A 20906-nucleotide genomic window follows, 5' to 3' on the forward strand; every position below is an offset into this window, starting at 1 on the left:
ATGCTCACAATATTAATGGCATAATTTAAGTAATGATGGTTCAGTAGTTTTAGGTACCTCAAATTAAGTCTGTTGTTTGGGTCAGATCAGATGTGGGCTTTATTGTGTATTCTTTATCAGTGTTTCAGATGAGGCCTTTCAATTGTATCTGTTTCCTTAGGCACTTTTTCCTATTCTTTGATTTCTATATTATATTTTAGTCTCTCAGTGATGAGAAACTCCCATGGCAATATGCATTATATATTGGGAGTGGAATTATCCATCCATCCATCCATTATCCAACCCGCTGTATCCTAACTACAGGGTCACGGGGGTCTGCTAGAGGCCAATCCCAGCCAACACAGGGCGCAAGGCAGGAAACAAACCCTGGGCAGGGCGCCAGCCCACCACAGGAGTGGAATTATTTTCAGTAAAAAAAAAAAAAAGAATCCATGTTTGACAACACATTGTTAACAGCAATCATCATCTTGACAAGCCAAAGAGAGGTTGGGAGTCTAACTGCAATTCTTTAAAAGTAGCATTATCCAAGATTACACTCGCATAACGTCATGAACTATGATTTAGTCTTCATAACAGTGATGTTACCAATAAATCTGTTTAAAATATTGTTGACACAAAAAAAAAACTCTTGGAATCTTGCTTTTTTATTGTGCAATTCTGATGATAAGGACAAAGTGTTGTACACATTTAGACATTATTTTCCCCTGTTTTGTACACATTATTTGATGATGAAGAAATCAGTGCTTAGAAGGGCTAATTCAATCTACAGCTTTTAAATCAATTAACCACAGTGTATTTGGCCAATATTCATTTATTAACTGATTCTTTTGATGTTTTTGAAATCTGCTATATACTGTTGTTCATTGTATTGTGATTCCTCAAAAATGTTTGTACCTTTTTGCAGTATTATCATCTTCATATGAAATTTAATTGTACATAGTAGTGACAGCTCCTCTACAATCTGTGAATAAAAATTAGTCTTTTTAGTGTTGTATTTACTTCAACAGTGCCACCAGTTATAACAGAGAAGAGTTAAACTGTATGTATGTATCTCTTAGTTTTCAGGTGAGACAATGTATTAACCATATTTTTTTTTTTTTAAGCAGAGACAAGTTACTTAGAATTCTTCCATTTGCAGTGACCACAATATGTATTGTCATATATGCCTGATGTCTTTTCCCTTACCGCATCAAAACAGTTTAAACACCAAGGGATAATTATTATAAGAAAATATAAAGATCTCTTTCAACTTAGTTTTTGGCAATATGACAAAAAACGTCAAACAAGATTTTAATAGATGGTCCGTCCTGCACCTTATTGTATCAAAATTAATAAATCTCTTTGAAAACATCCTATACACAAACATTTAAAAAATTTCTTCTTTAAGAAGTTAGACTCAATTGTAACATATTTTTCTGGAATTTAAAATGGGCATACATTAAATTTGCAAATACATTAAAAATGCAACTGGCACCACTTAACTTTCAGTTCTGTTAATGGCCTGTAAATATTTCTACACTAAAATATTAGACAGGTCCAAATAACTAAACCTGCTTGGTTAGCAGTAGAAAGGAAATCTTGCTCAAGATCTCCTCAATATGCTTTGCTGTGTGCCTTCATCAATATTATCCATCCATCTATTTTCCACCCCGCTGAATCCGAACACAGGGTCACGGGGGTCTGCTGGAGCCAATCCAGCCAACACAGGGCACAAGGCAGGGAACCAATCCCGGGCAGGGTGCCAACCCACCACAGTCATCAATATTAATTATTGTCAATTTATAGCAATCAATTGGTTGACAATTTATTAAAATGTGGAACCAGTGTTGGAGAAATTTCAAGGCAGAGAAGCTCTTATCTTTTGCCCCAACACTTAATAATCACCTGTTTCAGCAATCTACCCAAGTGTCCCATTCCTATATCTATTCCTGAAGTGATATTGGTTAGTGTGGACAAAAATTCAGACAGCACCTCCAGGGTATATGGAAAAAATGTCAAGGGATGTACTCATTAATGATTTCAGGGAATGTTGTACAGGGGATCTCTCAATTACAGTTTTGGGAAAGAAATGGGACTCAGCCATTTAAAAAAAATGCATTCTAGATCAACATTGTTGATTATTTCCATATATCTGTCATCTAAAATTGTCTAAAATGTACCCAGGTCAAGATCAGACTTTATGACCAGTGTCATCCAGTGCCTGCATCGCTAGGTTACATGTTTTGGGAATACCTACACTTACACAAATATTTTGACCTAAAATGGTTTATCTCCTGAAAGAAATCCTAAATCCTTTATGCCAATGTTTGGAATAATACCTGATATAAGAAAATAATGTGCTATTAAATAATTGTATGTAATATCCTACACCACACTACTTTCAAAAAGATGCATTTATCTCGCCCTAAAAAAATCTCAGTTCACCTCCTATAACTCAAAGGATTAGTTTAGTTTTTCATATAAAGAGAAGAACTCATGAATGCAATTCAGATGTAAACATGTTGAGTCTGTGCTCTGCTGAACCTTTTTTGTTTTATTTGCTGTTTTAGATGGGGGCTTTCTACTCATAAACAGTGGATATAAAAAGTACAAAAAGTCTACCAAAATCACAGATTTTGTGTACTAAGAAATGAAAACAAGATAAAACCTTTCCGAAACTATTCCATCGTTATTGCAAAATTGCAATCTATACAAAGAAGGTGAAAACAAATCAGCAACAGTTTAGTGAAAAAAAAAAAAAAGAATTTTTTTAGTGTGCACACCCCCTAAACTAATACTAGCTTGACATTTCTTACCTGACATTAACACGCCTTTATGCTGAGCTTTGTTTGCATTTTAAAAAAAGGTTTTCATAATTACAAAAATATACTTTGATATTAAAAGCAAATTAATAACCATAACCTGAGAGACCGTTTATTACTGATGGTGCAGTGGTTAGTGCTTCTGCATCATATGTCCTTAAATTTGGACAGTCTCCTCAAATTTGTGTGGGTGTTTATCAGGGTCCTTCAGTTTGTCTGCCTAATGCTGATGCTGTGTATGTGTTTTAGGTTAATTGGTGACCTTAAATTGGCCTGGGATGAGTGTGTGTGGCATATAATTCAATTTTTTGATCAAATTATTGAGTAGCTGCCTGCCAGATATACTGGAATGACAGAAATAACTGAACCATACACAGATCCATAAATTAACACCAAACACACCTTACAAAAAAAGTTTCATTATGAATAATATAAATCATGAATTTTAGGTCTATTAATGTTACAACATAAATAAAGTCAGTTGATAATGGGAGAGAATGAAAGTAAAAGTTCTACTCAATAGCATTCTTGGAGAAAATAAACTTTGGGGGGATCCATGGTTTGGTTTTACATGCAATATCATAGTCAATATCAGACAAAATACTAGTTATCAAGATAAACTGGCTTTCCAGTGCATGTTAAGCATTCTATAGTATTAGTAATTATGTGCTGTGTAATTTAATAAGAATAGCTGCTTAGCATTAGAGCAGTGGCAGCATATGCCACCACAGGATACCAACAAGATAAACACAAGAGTGGACTGTCCCTGCCACTCTATCCAGGATTGGTTGCTGCTTTGCACCAGTATTTCTGGAAAGCTGGATTAAGTTCATTTTGAACACGGACAGATAAAAGAGATTTTTTTTTTTGAGATTCTGCCTGACCTGGAATATTTTTAATGGATTAATCAGGGTAAACATTTTTTTAATAAAAATTTAATAATGTTTTTGTTTCTTGCAGAATGTAAAGTGTGGCGAAACCCGTTAAATTTATTTAGAGGAGCAGAATACAACCGGTGAGAGTAATTACATTTGTTTTTCATGGAAGTTCAAGATAACTGTGTGTTTATTGTTTAAGCTTCTACATTATTTTGAAGACAGTTTATCAAGAGGTGTTCTGAAATTAAATTGATTTTAGAAAAAAGTTTATGGTCCGTATGAATCATGAAGAATCTTTTTCTTTCGGCTGCTCCTGTTATGGGTTGCCACAGCGGATCATTAAGAATATGACATGCTTAAAAAAATATAGTTTACAGAATAGAAAAACTTACCATCCAGATAGATAAGATTTCCTTACACTGGTTAAACTGGAAAACATAAAAGTGCAATTCGCAGCAACGTCCGGCTTTCCAAATGTAATCTGAACAGTCAACTGCACGCATATTGCTATTGCAATGGTGTTGGACAAGTTACATCACCCAGGGATGAATCACCAAAAGAATGAGTTTTGAGGCATTACATCATATATAGCTGGAGAACCTATAAAAATGGCAGCTCTGCACAGTTGCAAGTGTTTTTTCCAACTAGTGCAGCAAAACGCAAGCAGTCCTTTTAAGGATAGTGAGTCATTTTCAGAAAATGAATTTGATTTTGAAAATAGAAAGTATTTCCACTCTATTTATGTGCTACTCTATAGTGCACAGAAAGTGTGTTGCAGTGTGCAAGCATTTACCTGAAGAGATGCACTATGATGAACCTGGCCCACCAAATGATCATCCAAGTTGGACAGCATTACAACTTCGTTTGAATGTAATTAGTAGAATGTAAAAACAGGTAATCAGATGCAGCATTTATTTTTTAATGAATTTGTTTAATTCGTGGTCAATATCTTGTAGTACAGCCCTTATATCCCTTAGTTCATTGGCCACATCTCTTACAGCATCCACTGTTGAATTTTGTAACTCCAGAACAGCATACGTTAGCACACAGCCAAATGACCTCCCAGCAGTTTCCAAGGCAGAGGTGTGTGTGTGTGCAGATGGGCTTGGCAGAGCAACACCATCACCGTCTGAGCATGGCATGGGGGTCAGCTTTTGTAATATTGTCTGAAACAGAATAAGAGAGGGTCCGCTGCGACTCAACTTATAACATTGATTGTGATATCTGACCACTTTTTTTTTCTTTTGGGCACTGTGCAACTTTGAGCTTGAACTTTCAAGTGTGACCACCATGCTTTTGTAGCTTATACCACTGAGTAAGCCACCAAATAATACGTTTTTCCCTTGCCTCCACTTTTCATTCACTGAAATTCTTCCTTCTTTCATGTGCCTTTTTCATTGATTTTTAACCAAACACTGAATGTAAGGTGATTATTTATATTGATTTGCATATTAAAATATGCAAAATTCTGGGAGGAGTCAAGGAGCGGTTGTAGGCACATGTATTAAATTTCATGTTTGTTGGGATTTGTAAAGGGGAAGTGCATGAAACTTGACGTACACACAGATTTATGCATCTGGATTTTTTTTGTGTGTATGTACATTTCAACTTTTGTCCGTACGCCATGTTTTAGTGTGAATTCTATGCATGGTGTTATACGTGAGGTCCCCAGTCTTTTTAAATATGTTTAAGGGGAATTAATCTGGGCAGCAAATGCAAGCACTTTTTTTTTTTTTTTTTGACACCCTTAAGCATGTTTTCTAGTAATTTTTATATGTTTAAATTGATGTAATGCAGCCACTCTCTTTCACAGATAAAACCATAAGAATACTGATAAAAAAATGTTTTCCCACCTTATAGGTATACATGGGTTACTGGAAGAGAGCCTCTCACATATTATGATATGAATCTTTCAGCCCAAGATCACCAGACATTTTTCACATGTGACACAGACCATATGAGGCCAGCAGATGCTAGTAAGTTTTCTTTTTAATATTGTAAAAATCATTCTTAGTAACCAAGCAATGCTTTTTAAATTAGATACACTGTTCAGTGAAGAGGCTTTTTAGAAGACAGTCCTGTAAATAGATTGAACCTTATTGATTTCTAATTAATTTTTGTATATGTATACTTCATTGTAATCGGTATATAAAACAATAATGACCCTATAAAACTGTACTGCTCAAAAAAAACTAAGGGAACATTTAATCATCACAGTCTAACACCAAGTCAGTTAAGCTTCAGGATATCAATTTGTGCAGTTAGGAAGCACAAGCGATTGTGAATCAACTTCACCTGCTTTGGTGCAAATGAAAAGTGACAACAGGTGCACAGGAGAGGCCACAGAAAGACAACCCACAAAAGGGAATTGTTTAGAAGGTGGTGGCCGTGGACAGTTCCTCTCTCCATATTTTTCCTGACGGTCTTTTCTCTAGTTTTGCATTTTGCTAGTGTCCTTGTCACTACTGGTAACATGAGGTGGTACCTGCAGCCAATTTAGGTTGTACAAGTAGTCCATCTCCTCCAGGATATAACATCCATATGTGCCATTGCAAGGTTTGCTGTGTCTCCCAGCACAGTCTCAAGAGCATGGAGAAGATACCAGAAGATGGGCCGTTACACATGGACAGCTGGATAAGACCATAGAAGGGCATCAACCTATCAGGAGGACCGGTATCTGCTCTTTTGTGCAAGGAGGAACAGGAGGAGCACTGCCAGAGCCCTCCATAATGACCTTCAACTGGCTACTGGTGTGCATGTTTCTGACCAGACTGTCAGAAACAGACTCCATGAGGGTGGTATGAGGGCCTGACATCCTTCAGCAGGACCTGTGCTTGCAGCGCATCACCATGTGGCGCGATTGGCATTCACCAGAGAATACCACAATTGGCAGCTCTGCCTTTGGCGGCCCATTCTCCTCATAGATGAGAGAAGTTTCACAGCTGGCACGTGTGACTGACGTGAAAGAGTGTGGAGACGCCATGGAGAATGTTTGCAGCCTGCAACAGCATCCAGCATGACCGGTTTTGGTGGTGGGTCAGTGATGGTCTGGAGAGGCATACCTTGGAGGGTCCACATGCTAGGCAATGGTACCATGACTGCTGTCCAGTATTGGGATAAAATCCTCAGAGCCATTGTCAGACCTTATGCTGGTGCAGTGGGCCATGGGTTCCTCCTAGTGCAGAGCAATGTCTAACCTCATGTGGCCAGAGTGTGTAGGTAGTTCCCAGATGATGAAGGCATTGATACCATTGACTGGTATCCCTGCATGTTCTCCAGACCTAAATCCAATTGGGAACCTTTGGGATGTTATGTATCTGTACCTCAGACACCTCCAAGTAGGACCACAGACTGTCTAGGAGCTCACTGATGCCCTGATCCACGTCTGGGAAGAGATCCCTATTATACTATCAACTGTCTCATCAGGAGCATGCCTAGACATTGAATTTTTTTGAAGAGTTTATATACATAATTTATACTGTATATGAGTGTTTGTGTATGTGTTTATGATAATTAAGGCTTGCGTGCTGCTATGATACTGTATATATAGGATCAGATACATATGATGGACTTATGAACTGGAGTGATCATTTTAAACTTAGAGAAACAATCTTGCATGAGTAAGTCAGACATATGAACTAAAAAGGAAGAATGAAGGAACAATCCACATAGCACTAATTCTAATTTGTTAAAGGAAATTGGGAAGGTAATCAGTTTAAATTACACAATATCAAGACAGCAATGGAAAATTCAAAGGAAATCAAAAGATGTTGTCAGGCTTCCAGACAATAAAATATTATTTATACATTATTGAACCCAAAGGGCAAATTTAGGCATTGTAGAAGCTCAAAGATTTTTTTTTTTTTCTGCTAACAAACAAATGCCCTTCCAGAACCCCTAAAACACAAAGTTCTTAAATAGACAAATTTGGCTTGACTCAATAAAAAAAAGAAAACAGTCACAGTAAGGTGTTCTACATCTTTACTGTCTTAGGTGTGAAGTAGCCCCAGCTGAACTTTTGGACCACTTTGACAGATAAAACCATTGCTTATTTTGGAATTCTGGACATAGTATGGTAATGTTGTAGTAGGTTATGCTTTTTGGGGGTTTTGGAAGATCATGAAAGATGATGATAATTCTTTAATAAATATAATATTCTAATTAAATTACATATGTAATTTTAACAAATATTGTCAGAAATACAGTACAGGTAGTCCCCAGGTTACGGACACTTGACCTATGACTTACAAACGAGGCCGCAGCTGTGATGCATGCACCTCATTAACTGCCGCTCCGTCATCTTTGGCCAGAGGACACTAGAAGTAGTGGCTGGAGGGGTGCGATTTCGCTACTCATGCAGTGTTGTGTCCCTTGGGTGGCTCCTGGCGGCAAGCGAGCGGTGAACGGTGGTCCATAGTCACTGGGGCCACAGCTATCGTTTGTGTGCAGGACGGAGGCTTAATGGGGCGGTTTGTTGTCCGCCCACTACGCCACCGCAGCTACTGCTCCTGACTGGATGCAGGCTGGATGGAGCGGTGTAGGGCGTTTCACTGCCCGCCCACTACACACGGCTCCCCCCGAATCGTTTTCAGTGGGTGGCTGGTAATGCTGAAAATGGTGACCCGGTTGTGGCTGAATGAAGGCCATTGAGGGTGAACGGGGCGGCGTTCACTACATTGTAGTGTGCTTCGTGTAGCTTCCTGTTGAATGGGGGCGGTGGTGGGCAGTTCACTACACGCTTTTGGCCACACCGTGTTCGTTCTCGGTGGGCGGATGCACGCTGCAGGCTGCATACTGTAGTGGAGGTGACTATGTGGTGGGTGGGTGGTGAACCGCCCCTCGCTGCCCCCATTCATTCTCAATAGCAAGCCTGCTTGTACTGTTATATACATAGCAGGAAGTCGTCTCTCATCAGTACACCACACGTGCTGACGAGGGGTGCCTTCCTACTGTGATAGTGTGTACAGTGCTGTGCAAAAGAGCTCATCTTAACATTTTGTCTTCACCCTTCAACAATGTCTCTGAAACACAATTCTGATGCAAGTGCTGGTGATACAGTAAAGAAGAGAATAACCATCACCACAGAAAATAAAGTAGAAATAATAAAAAGGTCAGAAAGAGGTCAAACTCCATCGTTCATTGGCAGAGCACTTGGTTACAGTAGGTCAACAATAGCATTTATTAAAATAATGTACCTGTTCTGACTTGCATACAAATTCAACTTAAGTACAAACCTACAGTCCCTATCTTATACGTAACCCGGGGACTGCCTGTATATATAATTCATAAAACTTGTTGTAGTTATTTTTAAGTAATGTTAGCTGCATGGAATGGAGTAAAAACACTTGATTTTAGATATCAGTTATGTAGTACTTAGTATTATCCTTCTGCATACACAGCTATCTGTAGCTGTTCAGAAGGGTTTGGTTACAAGGCATCATAAAAAAGTGATATCTGTGAACACTGGACATAGGCCACTCCACACCATCAAAGTAACATACTGCTATAATATTGCAGTGTGGTTCAGCAGCTGATATTGACCTTCACATCATTAACATTCTTAATAAATCTCTTACTTAAACAATAAAGGCATATGCTTATTCAAAGTTTTACTTAACAGTCAAATATTCCCTTAAAGATTTCCTTAAACATTAAACCAACATGTCACCTGTAATTTATACTGTGTAAGTTCCGTGGAGTTTGTAATCCCCTGCCAGTGCCCTTTCCTGTGTTCCCCAGAGGTTTTGCCTGCTCTTTATGCTAATGATATTGGATTAATGTGGGTTCAGTAAATAAATGGATGGATGAGTATTTATTACTGAGTGAATATTTCTTGAAACTGGCCTCCAGTACTGCCTGACTGCTTGTCTATTTCAAACTTCTAACTGGTAAAGTTGAAATTACTATATTATTCACTCTTAAATTCTTCAGTTAAATATAATTTCTGACAGATGCCATGATCTTTATTGAATAACAGATTCATTCAGTTTTGTCTAGTTGTCTTAGTAACATTTTGAACTCCTTGTGTGTTCTGGGTCCTCAGTTTTAATGATGTAGTGAAGAACTTCTTCAATAAATGTGTTATAGTTAACTTCCAATATTATTCAAGTACAGTAATTAATGTTTAAATATAAGAGGCATAAACAAAAATTTGAAGGCAAGCTGACAGAATTGATCAGTCTTCTGTGGATGAGAGTGGTCCTCTTGAGCCTGGCATGCACACTGCTGCTTTTTGCAGCTTTCAGCTGGATTGCCAGCATTCACTGAACACGGTTCACAGCACCCATCAGAGTGCAAGTACTGAAGACACAGTCGTCTGGAAAGACGTGACTGGCGTCACAACCTTAATCATGCTCTGAATTTCTGTGCAATAGCCCTGGTCTCTCTGGTTGTTTAGTCTTTCTGTTTTCTGAAGAAAATCACAAGCCTTAATTCATTGCTTGTTTTGTTTTAAGTAAAGTTGTTCCATCTAGCATACTATATCCTGAATACTTAAGGTCCCTGTTAAATATTAAATACCATAAAGGACCTATACATAAGAAGGCGATATCACTTGATAGAGAAAAACAAAAGTGTTTGCCCTTGCAGATTTTAGCAGACATTTGCCATTTCTGTTAAATGTTATATAGTTTATGAAGTGTCAGTCTTGTTAATCCGTCTTACTTGTGTTTGACCATTTTAGTGCCCAAAGTTTGTTCCTGCCTGATAACATTTGCCCAGATGACAACTAAATATCTGCACAAATGTCTTGCGCTTGTCAGTGAGAAGAAAAATCATGAATAAGACTGATTTTCATACAAGGTTATCGTGTAGGAAATGGCTGATCTCAAACAAAAATAATGCTGCCTACCTTAACATTTCACAGTACTCAAGCAAAAAAATTTTTTTAAACCTAACAGCGTTATGTGTGATGGGGAAATGAAATACTGTATACTAAAAGTAAAATTTCATCTTAACTGTGAAGCATGATGGAGGGCTGCTTTTCAGAAAAGTATCATGGCATTAGTCATACATGAAGCTCAAAAGATGTTGGGTTGTACAGCTTGATACCGACTCCAGACACAGAAGTGGCATGAATAAAAAAAATAAAAAAAAAATGCACATTTTAGAATGTCCAAATCAGAGTTCTGACCTCCATCCTAATGAAATGCCGTAGCATGATCTGTAACCTACAAGATATCACAAAGCTGTCAGACATTAGATTTTTAGGCAGTGTGTTCAGTAAAGAAATGCCAAAGTACCATAGTATGTGTCCTATTTTTTAAATAAACAGACATTGCATTCATGTCACTTGGGTGAGATGTTCAAATAGAAACCCAGAAAATCTAAAGTGCTCTCAAAGAGTTTCTTTCACAACACACAGTTGCTTTTCCACTAACAGGAACCAGGCAGAATAAGGCCAAGCATGATTCTAGCTTTATTTTCATTGTCTTGATTTCCTAAAGGTTTTTTGGAACAACCTGTGAAATATGGTATATGCTCAGTATAAAGAACTTAGGCTGACCTGAGAAAAAGACCTTGTCGAGGCTTTGGTGAAGCTGTCATCAATGATTAGTGGTATGTTATGTTTTTCTGCAGGCAGAGTCATGGAAAAAAATGTCCTCTGTCTTCAAAGAACACAGTCACGGAGCCCAAATGAGAATATACAATGTTTCTTTATTTACACAGATCATGCACAAATGCCTCAGTCCATGGAGTGAGCAATTAAACGATTCATCTGCTTGTATACTTTTCTATTAACATTACCTCATCTGACTTTTAATATGCAGAACTTTTATTATTCCATTCAAACATTTTGTGACTCTCCCATTTATCTGAATGCTGCCTCGTTGATAGGGATGTTCTGCATATTCTTAGTGTCACTTCATACGAGAGGTGTTTGGGCTTTACTATTAGTTTATCCTTGCTTTCTAGAGGGATGTTCATTACTCATTTACTACATTCTAACCTTGGAAATTCAGGTGGTTTCTCTAAGATGAGGCAGACCTCACCTGCTCAAGCTTTAAGCTACATTTAGTTAGCCGTTTAGTTATGCTCAGTCCTTTTCTTTATGTTTTAATAATTCATTGTTACATATTTAAGTATATACAGTAAAACCTTGATTATCCGTCAGGACCAAGGATGTTACAGAAAACAGAAAAAGACAGATAACATAGCAGCTACTTTAAAAATGATATACAGTACATTAGTTTAGAAAAAGGTTGTGTTTATTTACAAAACAAAACTATATTAACAAACAATAGTATTAAAATTAATTAACACATATAATATAATTCAACTCAGAGGTACTGGCGTTGTCTGCGTTTTAGTTGGAGTCTTTGTTCTGTAACAAACGGTGCCCTGTCTTATACTCCATTATCTGGGTTACGGGTTACAGAGCACACCTCCAAAACAGTAAAAGAAAGCTTTCCCTACCAATCAGTTTATCTCGTACCACTTGCTTTCTTTTTATCTCTATACGGCACACTCCTGCTTATTGTCTTCAGATTTGCTACTCAAAACTTCCTTCCACCACACCTTCCTTTTTCTCCTAACTTCTCCTGTCACTCATCTCCTAAGAGGTGTGTCCCCTCCCATTACAGAGCAGAACCTCTTCACTTACACAGCATTCCACCCTTTCTGCTCCCACATAGCACATCACAAGCTGCCTCCATGTCATAATATATTAACAAAACATAACAGAATTTTTAAAGAAAATTCCAATACAGAAGAACACAGAATAACATTAGATTCTGTTGTTTCCATTTCAACATGTTTTTCAATTTTGTCGGCATCAGGCTTTATATCATTCACTGTTGTTCTTCCTACTCCATGAATTGAAGCAATACTTGATGCACTTTAGCAATTTAGTAAATGTTTAATAACTTCAATTTTTTGTGATAATTCCAATACCACACACATTCGTTTATCGAATATACCAATGTATAGCAGATTAAAAATAACAAAAGAGAAAAGCTACAAAGCGCTATTAAAATTGAAAGTATGTAATTGATACTGTGATTTCGAAATGTGGCGTGACATGTGGTGCTGGGGAAAAACACTATTTGCTAGCAAAAGGACGAGTTCTTCCAGTGTGCAGAGCTTGCAGCCTATTGTGCGGTAGTAGTAATAGGTTGATGCCGGCATGTGCGATGCTGTTTTTTTTTTTTTTTTTTGCCCTGATGGTTAAAGGAGACTGACAGTTAATTGAATGATGGATAATCAAGGTTTTACTGTACTTGTAAAAAATTACATATCAAATTTCATAGCAACAGGACTGCATTTCAAGCCTTGTTGCTATGGGTGTTATTTTTAACAAGTCACTATAGTTGTTTTATTTTTGGTTTTGTAAAATACTTGTTTTTTGTGCAAAATGGAGTCAGAAGGACAATCTACCATAGACTGCTGTTCAAGAATATGACAGTGATCAGCATAATGTAGAAATTTAACACAAAATAAAAAAGTTTGTAGAGCGAAATGAAAATAAAAACTAAAGTAAGCCTAGAAAGCAGCAAACAGAAAGTTAACACTGCAGTTATTCCCTTCTTATCTGCTTGGTTGTTAATTACCAAAAAACATGGTGTGCTGGTTGCAGTCACGGTGTAAACAGTGGCTATTTTCTATTCTTGCTTGCCAGGCTGTTTTGGTTCCTGGTTTTAGTGGAAGAGAAACGATAAATTGGTAAAACCATTAAACACCCTGGTTTTTGTATCATAATAAATAAAATTTTTGTGTGAAATACACAATTACTGGAGTTTTTCTAAACACCAAACAATTCTCTAAATATTGTCCTTTTCAGAACTCTGTGTCCTAACATTTCTGTCCAGTACTGATATTACCATTAAGTCAATCACCAGTATAGGCTGCGTAATGCTAAAATCTCATGGGTACAAACTTGTTGAATCCATTCAGTTGCCCTATTTTTTATTTAAGCGAATATAATGGAGGTGAACTGAGATGCCTATGATACTACTAGTTATGGATTTTTCTAGATCTCATATTTTTAGTTTTCATTTGTAAAAAAACTTAAGAAATTCCTCAGACTTTTGTATGTGACCATTGCACAGACTTGGCATTAATTGAACTGATCGTAATAGTTTGGCTGTTGGTGCAGCGGAGAGTTACATGAGTTTGAAGTTGTAAACTAGCTCTGAATGCAAGTTTTGGTGCGTTCAGCGGAGCCAAGGTATCTGCAGTTTTTATCAATCTCCTGTATATACAAAAAATTACTGTATGTGATATAAATGTCCTCAAGTTTTTCTATGCCAAGGAGGATGGTACATTAATTTCAGCCATTGGTCTTACCATTCCACATATTAAAATTTGGCATTGTAGATTGTCAGAAGACATTTCAGGCCTTACCGGATGTGAATTATGTTGTGTGTTTGTGTGAATGTGTAAGTAGTACAAAATGGCATCAGACCATAATGTACTTAATGCTAACACACCACAGAAAGAACAGACAAATGTGTTTGATTTGTTAAATGGCAACTTGACAACGTTTGTTTACTCAACTGTAATATTTATTGTTCTGTTCTGTTTTGTACTATAGGTGTTCTTGAGCTAAAACATATAAAATGTTTGTACTTTTGTTAATTTTAATTCCCATACCCTGCATCTTTGATCTTTTTTTTATCAGTAATGCAGAAAGCCTGGAGAGAAAGAAATCCTCAAGCTCGAATCTCTGCAGCACATGAAGCCTTAGAGTTAAACGAGTAAGTCTCAATACATTAATAAAAGGTTTGTTGGTTTTTATGCAGAATACCCTGGTAATGTAAACTCGGTAGAGGTCTGTTGTTATTTCATCCCACTCAGTTGCCTAAGGAAATGCTGAGCTTTAATGCTGTTATGTAAGGTCTAGAGTACAAGAATTAAAAAGATATTTTGAAAATGAAATTATTGCATTTATCCTTACCCATTTATATATTTGTTCAAACATTTTAGTCATGGACTGTAATAATTACAATAATTTAAATATAGTACGTTCCAGTCATGGTAGGAAATATTTTTAAGGGACATTTTTGACCTCAGTCATTGAAATCCTGGGACAAATAATGGCATTTCACAAAATAATATTTTACTTTATCAGAATTGTGAAAACAGCTATTTATTCTCCTCTATAGCAGAAAAGATATAACTTAAGCAGTGTATAAGTTCAGTTTATTTTCTTCTTTATTTTTGATTACTAAAATATAAATGAAAAGCGATCAAAAGAAAATCTGCTTTATATAAATCATTGGTACTTCTGTGTTCCAGACAGAGGACTGATAGTCAAAGATGCAGTGAGCCACCAGCAGCCAACAATCACTTGTTAGCATACCTCTGTGTCACAATTACCACGTTTATTTTACTAAAGTATTTTTGTGAAAAATACTAAAATTGTAATCCTTTGTTTCTGGGTTTGTTTCAAAACCCTGGATTTCAGACAGTGGTCCATAGTGTCCTTATGGCCGAGGACTTAATATAAATGCAGGCAGCAGATGCAGTGCACATCACTTGCCTCTTGGAATTAAAGGATTGCAACAGCCACTGATGGATTCTGTAGAAGCTAGCCCTTGCCGATAATAGAAGTATTATTTAATTCTATGGCTTGTTAGTGTTTTCATTCTGCCATGTCAAATCATTTTTATATTGCAGATTTTCCTTTTCTACCAAAATCATCCAAGTGATTTGTGAACCAGAGCTGATTAGCAACTGTCAGTCCTTCACTTTTTCCTCTTGTGTTTCTTTCTGTGTATTTCATGAAACCAGATGATTCGTGATAAGCATGCAACGTTTTAATTGGGACCACTTTGGATCAGTTTTTTCTCAAGTTCAGTCCAGTGGGCCATGTGGCCGCAGGTTATTGTGTAAACCATTTTCACGGTCAGTGAGTCAGTTTACCTCAAACTGGTCTCATGGTTGATCAGCTGGTCTTTTTTCTTCTTCTCTTGTACTGCAATTAAAATAGAGATTTGCCTTCATAGAAAATATCAAATTTTTTTATTTCCTGCCTTAGTTTTAAATGGGTATCTCCTTTGCATCATTTTCATGTCAATTCACCTTTTTCTGTAGAGTTTTCTCCCCTAATTTTAATCTAACGATAATATCTACCACTGAGTAGAGGAGAGACAAGGATAAACAGCGCTGAAATTCAGCAGATACTTACAGCTAGCGGGCTTTAGTAGATTAATGGCCTAAATAACCACAACACCTGGAAGAGCAGAATGAAAATTGTGGTGGAAATGATAAAACTAATAAGTCACATGCATAAATGCTTGCTACATTTAAATAAAAAGTAGCAAACCCAGTTTTGTAGTTTGTACATTGACACCAAAAAATGGCAGCTGGGAAATAAAAGCTGACTTAGTTAAGGTTGGAATGAAGGTACGAACAGAATTTAATTTGGGGTTAGAACCTGCAGCCACAATGGACCCTCAAACTGTGTATGAGAACTAGTAATTTAAATGTAGTTAAGTATGTAAGTTAGTAAGATATTCATTTGTCATTTGCAATTGTAAATTAGCTGCAGGTTAAGAAAATGGTAAATGCAGTTTAAGCCTAAAGCAAGCAAATAAGAATTGAGAATCTTAAGTGAATTAACAAAAATAAAGTCAAGAAATGTTGCTTTAGTAGTAATTAATTCAGTAGTTATAAAAAGCTTTTAATTAAGCAGTTAGGTTATAACAAAAAGCAACATTCACTGCAGCCCGCCAGAACCACACTTGGATCCTGCCATGGTATGAACATTGCACCATCAGTAACCTAGCAGTGTATAGTTTGCTGAGAGAATTCCAGTGAAGTGTAATGGTTTTGTGAGTGAGCATGGGTACTGACGTGTGCCTACAGTTTCCTCTGGTTCATTAATACAAAGCTCACACTTGTTCATTAATCCTGTGAAATCTTTGTGAAATGTCTCCATTTGCCCATGCATGGCGCTGTTAGTGAAACACTACAGCTACTCACCATCCACAAGAAAGGCAGATGGCATGCTTAATGGTGGTAGATGTTGGGCGGCAGCCTGGCTCCTATAAATAAGTTCCAATGCAACAGACTGACATGTCTGAGCAATTTAAAAGTCACATTGCTCTGATAGGATGATTGTTATCTTGCAGAGCACTTGACTCACAGTCACAGAGCAGGCCATGCTTTGTGACCCACTGACAGACGTTTCCAACCTGGCTTACTAACATAAGGCAGCCTATTAGCTGCCTGAATCCATCCACTCATAAATGGTCATCAGAGATTAACCATCACTCAGCAAATGCAGACTTGTGCTGCTTGCTTGCTTGATGCTGGAAAGCCGTGTTTTCATCTTTTGTTTCCTATACACTTCACGAGATTATCAGAAGCACTGGTGCTATTGTGATGGGAAGTACATTCAAGACATCTGGAAAGCATGCATTTCTGTTTTGAACCAGTGTCACTGTCATGTTTTAATGGTTGGTAGGCTGCAAGTTTCACAATAGCTAGTCTTTCATTGAAGCAGGCCATTTTTTGAACAAGGATATTTATTAGTCAGTACACAAAGGTGAGCGAAGGAGATGCATTAAAAAAGGAACTGAAATGTCACAAATACATGTTAAATGAGTACTAGTAACGTAAATAATTTCTGGAGTATTTTTGCCCCTGCTCTTGTGTTTAATGGGAAAAATGATTAAGTCAGGAGCATTTTTGCCCTATGCCCTTGCATATTTCTGACACTGCTTGCAATTGTATTTTCCCCTTTCTACTAAATTTAAAGGGGGTAATGCTATTTGCTCCTGTTAGGGGTTGCCACAGCGGATCATCTTCTTCCATATCTTTCTGTCTTCGGCATCTTGTTCTGTTACACCCATCACCTGCATGTCCTCTCTCACCACATCCATAAACCTTCTCTTAGGCCTTCCTCTTTTCCTCTTGCCTGGCAGCTCTATCCTTTAATATCCTTCTCCCAATATACAGTGCATCCGGAAAGTATTCACAGCACATCACTTTTTCCACATTTTGTTATGTTACAGCCTTATTCCAAAATGCATTAAATTCATTTTTTTCCTCAGAATTCTACACCCAACACCCCATAATGACAATGTGAAAAAAGTTTACTTGAGGTTTTTACAAATTTATTAAAAATAAAAAAAAAACTGAGAAATCACATGTACATAAGTATTCACAGCCTTTGCTCAATACTTTGTCGATGCACTTTTGGCAGCACTTACAGCCTCAAGTCTTTTTGAATATGATGCCACAAGCTTGGCACACCTATTCTTGCCCAGTTTCGCCCATTCCTCTTTGCAGCACCTCTCAAGCTCCATCAGGTTGGATGGGAAGCGTCGGTGCACATCTCTCCAGAGATGTTCATTCAGATTCAAGTCTGGGCTCTGGCTGGGCCACTCAAGGACATGAACAGAGTTGTCCTGAAGCCACTCCTTTGATATCTTGGCTGTGTGCTTAGGGTTGTTGTCCTGCTGAAAGATCAACCGTCACACCAGTCTGAGGTCAAGAGCGCTCTGGAGCAGGTTTTCATCCAGGATGTGTCTGTACATTGCTGCAGTCATCTTTCCTTTATCCTGACTAGTCGCCGCTGAAAAACATCCCCACAGCATGATGCTGCCACCATCATGCTTCACTGTAGGGGTAGTATTGGCTTGGTGATGAGCGGTGCCTGGTTTCCTCCAAACATGACGCCTGGCATTCACACCAAAGAGTTCAATCTTTGTCTCATCAGACCAGAGAATTTTTTTTCTCATGGTCTGAGAGTCCTTCAGGTGCCTTTTGGCAAACTCCAGGCGGGCTGCCATGTGCCTTTAACTAAGGAGTGGCTTCCGTCTGGCCACTCTACCATACAGGCCTGATTGGTGGATTGCTGCAGAGATGGTTGTCCTCCTGGAAGGTTCTCCTCTCTCCACAGAGGACCTCTGGAGCTCTGACAGAGTGACCATCGGCTTCTTGGTCACCTCCCTGACTAAGGCCCTTCTCCGCCGATCGCTCAGTTTAGATGGCCGGCCGGCTCTAGGAAGAGTTCTGGTGGTTTCGAACTTCTTCCACTTACAGATGATGGATACCACTGTGCTCATTGGGACCTTCAAAGCAGCAGAAATGTTTCTGCAACCTTCCCCAGATTTTTGCCTCGAGAAAATCCCCTCTCGGAGGTCTACAGACAATTCCTTTGACTTCATGCTTGGTTTGTGCTCTGACATGAACTGTCAACTGTGGGACCTTATATAGACAGGTGTGTGTCTTTCCAAATCATGTCCAATCAACTCAATTTACCGCAGGTGGACTCCAATTACGCTGCAGAAACATCTCAAGGATGATCAGGGGAAACTGGATGCACCAGAGCTCAATTTTGAGCTTCATGGCAAAGGCTGTGAATACTTATGTACATGTGCTTTCTCAGTTTTTTTATTTTTAATAAATTTGCAAAAATCTCAAGTAAACTTTTTTCACGTTGTCATTATGGGGTGTTGTGTGTAGAATTCTGAGGAAAAAAATTAATCCATTTTGGAATAAGGCTGTAACATAACAAAATGTGGAAAAAGTGCGCTGTGAATACTTTCCGGATGCACTGTACTTAGCATGTCACCTCTGCACATGTCCAAACCAACTTCTCTGACTTTGTCTCCCAACCATCCCACTTGAGCTGACCCTCTAATGTACTCATTTCTAATCCTATCCATCCTCGTCATCCCCAATGCAAATCTTAGCATCTTTAACTCTGCTACCTCCAGCTCTGTCTCCTGCTTTCTGGTCATTGCCACCGTCTCCAACCCTTATAACATAGCTGGTCTCACTACTGTCCTGTAGACCTTCCCTTTTACTCTTGCTGATATCCGTCTGTCACAAATCACTCCTGACACTCTTCTCCACCCATTTCACCCTGCCTGCACTCTCTTTTTCACCTCTCTTCCACAATCCCCATTACTCTGTACTGTTGATCCCAAGTATTTAAACTCATCCACCTTCGCCAACTCTACTCCTTGCATCCTCACCATTCCACTGACCACCCTCTCATTTACACACGTATTCTGTCTTGTACCTACTGACCTTCATTCCTGTCCTCTCTAGAGCATATCTCCACCTCTCCAGTGTCTCTCTTCAACCTGCTCCTTACTATCGCTACAGATCACAATGTCATCAGCAAACATCATAGTCCACAGGGACTCCTGTCCATCACCATTGCAAATAAGAAAGGGCTCAGAGCCGATCCCTGATGTAATCCCACCTCCACGTTGAATGCATCCGTTACTGCTACCACAGACCTTACCACTGTCACACTTCCCTCGTACATATCCTGTACAACTCTTACGTACGTCTCTGCCACTCCTGACTTTTTCATACAATACCACAGCTCCTCTTGAGGCACCCTTGTCATATGCTTTCTCCAGGTCCACAAAGACACAGTACAAGTCCTCCTGGCCTTCTCTATACTTCTCCATCAACATCCTCAGAGCAAACAATGCATCTGTGGTGCTCTTTCTGGGCATGAAACCATACAGCTGCCCACTAATCATCACCTCATTTCCTAACCTAGCTTCCACTACTCTTTCCCATAACTTCATGCTGTGGCTCATCAATTTTATCCCCCTGTAGTTACTGCAGTCCTGCACATCCCCTGTATTCTTAAATATCGGCACCAGTACACTTCTTCTCCACTCCTCAGGCATCCTCTCACTTTCCAAGATCCCATTAAACAATCTGGTTATAAACTCCACTGCCATCTCTCCTAAACATCTCCATGCTTCCACAATGTCATCTGGACCAACGGCCCTTCCATTTTTCATTCTTTTCATAGCTGTCCTTACTTCCTCCTTGCTAATCTGTTGCACTTCCTGAATCACTATCTCCACATCATCCAACCTCTTCTCTCTCTCGTTCTCTTCATTCATCAGCTTCTCAAAGTACTCTTTCCATCTGCTCAACACACTCTCCTCACTTGTGAGTACATTTCCATCTTTATCCTTTATCACCCTAACCTGCTGCACATCTTTCCCAGCTCAGTCCCTCTGTCTAGCCAAACAGTAAAGGTCCTTTTCTCCCTCCTTAGTGTCCAACATTTCATAGAACTCATCATACGCCTTTTCTTTAGCCTTCGCCACCTCTCTCTTCACCTTGCGCCTTATCTCTTTGTACTCTTGTCTACTTTCTGCATCTCTCTGACTATCCCACTTCTTCTTTGCCATCCTCTTCCTCTGTATACTCTCCTGTACTTTGCCATTCCACCACCAGGTTTCCTTTTTCTCCTTCCTCTGTCTAGATGTCATGCCAAGCGCCTTTCTTGCTGTCACCC

The 20906-nt window shown here is 38.5% G+C and overlaps 1 protein-coding gene across 7 annotated transcripts in view; it reads left to right on the top strand.

The window, feature by feature from the left end:
• Window positions 1–20906, top strand: part of LOC114661334 (suppressor of tumorigenicity 7 protein homolog) — a 260621-nt gene that overhangs the window by 204344 nt on the left and 35371 nt on the right. For all 7 annotated transcript variants that reach the window (XM_028814557.2, XM_051928198.1, XM_028814550.2 and 4 more), the window contains 3 exons: window positions 3762–3816; window positions 5540–5655; window positions 14298–14373. In XM_028814557.2, coding sequence (XP_028670390.1) covers window positions 3762–3816; window positions 5540–5655; window positions 14298–14373 — 247 coding nt within the window. The remainder of the gene's footprint in view (window positions 1–3761; window positions 3817–5539; window positions 5656–14297; window positions 14374–20906) is intronic.

This window comes from Erpetoichthys calabaricus, chromosome 1, assembly GCF_900747795.2.
Source record: "Erpetoichthys calabaricus chromosome 1, fErpCal1.3, whole genome shotgun sequence".
Classification (NCBI taxonomy): Eukaryota; Metazoa; Chordata; class Cladistia; order Polypteriformes; family Polypteridae; genus Erpetoichthys; species Erpetoichthys calabaricus.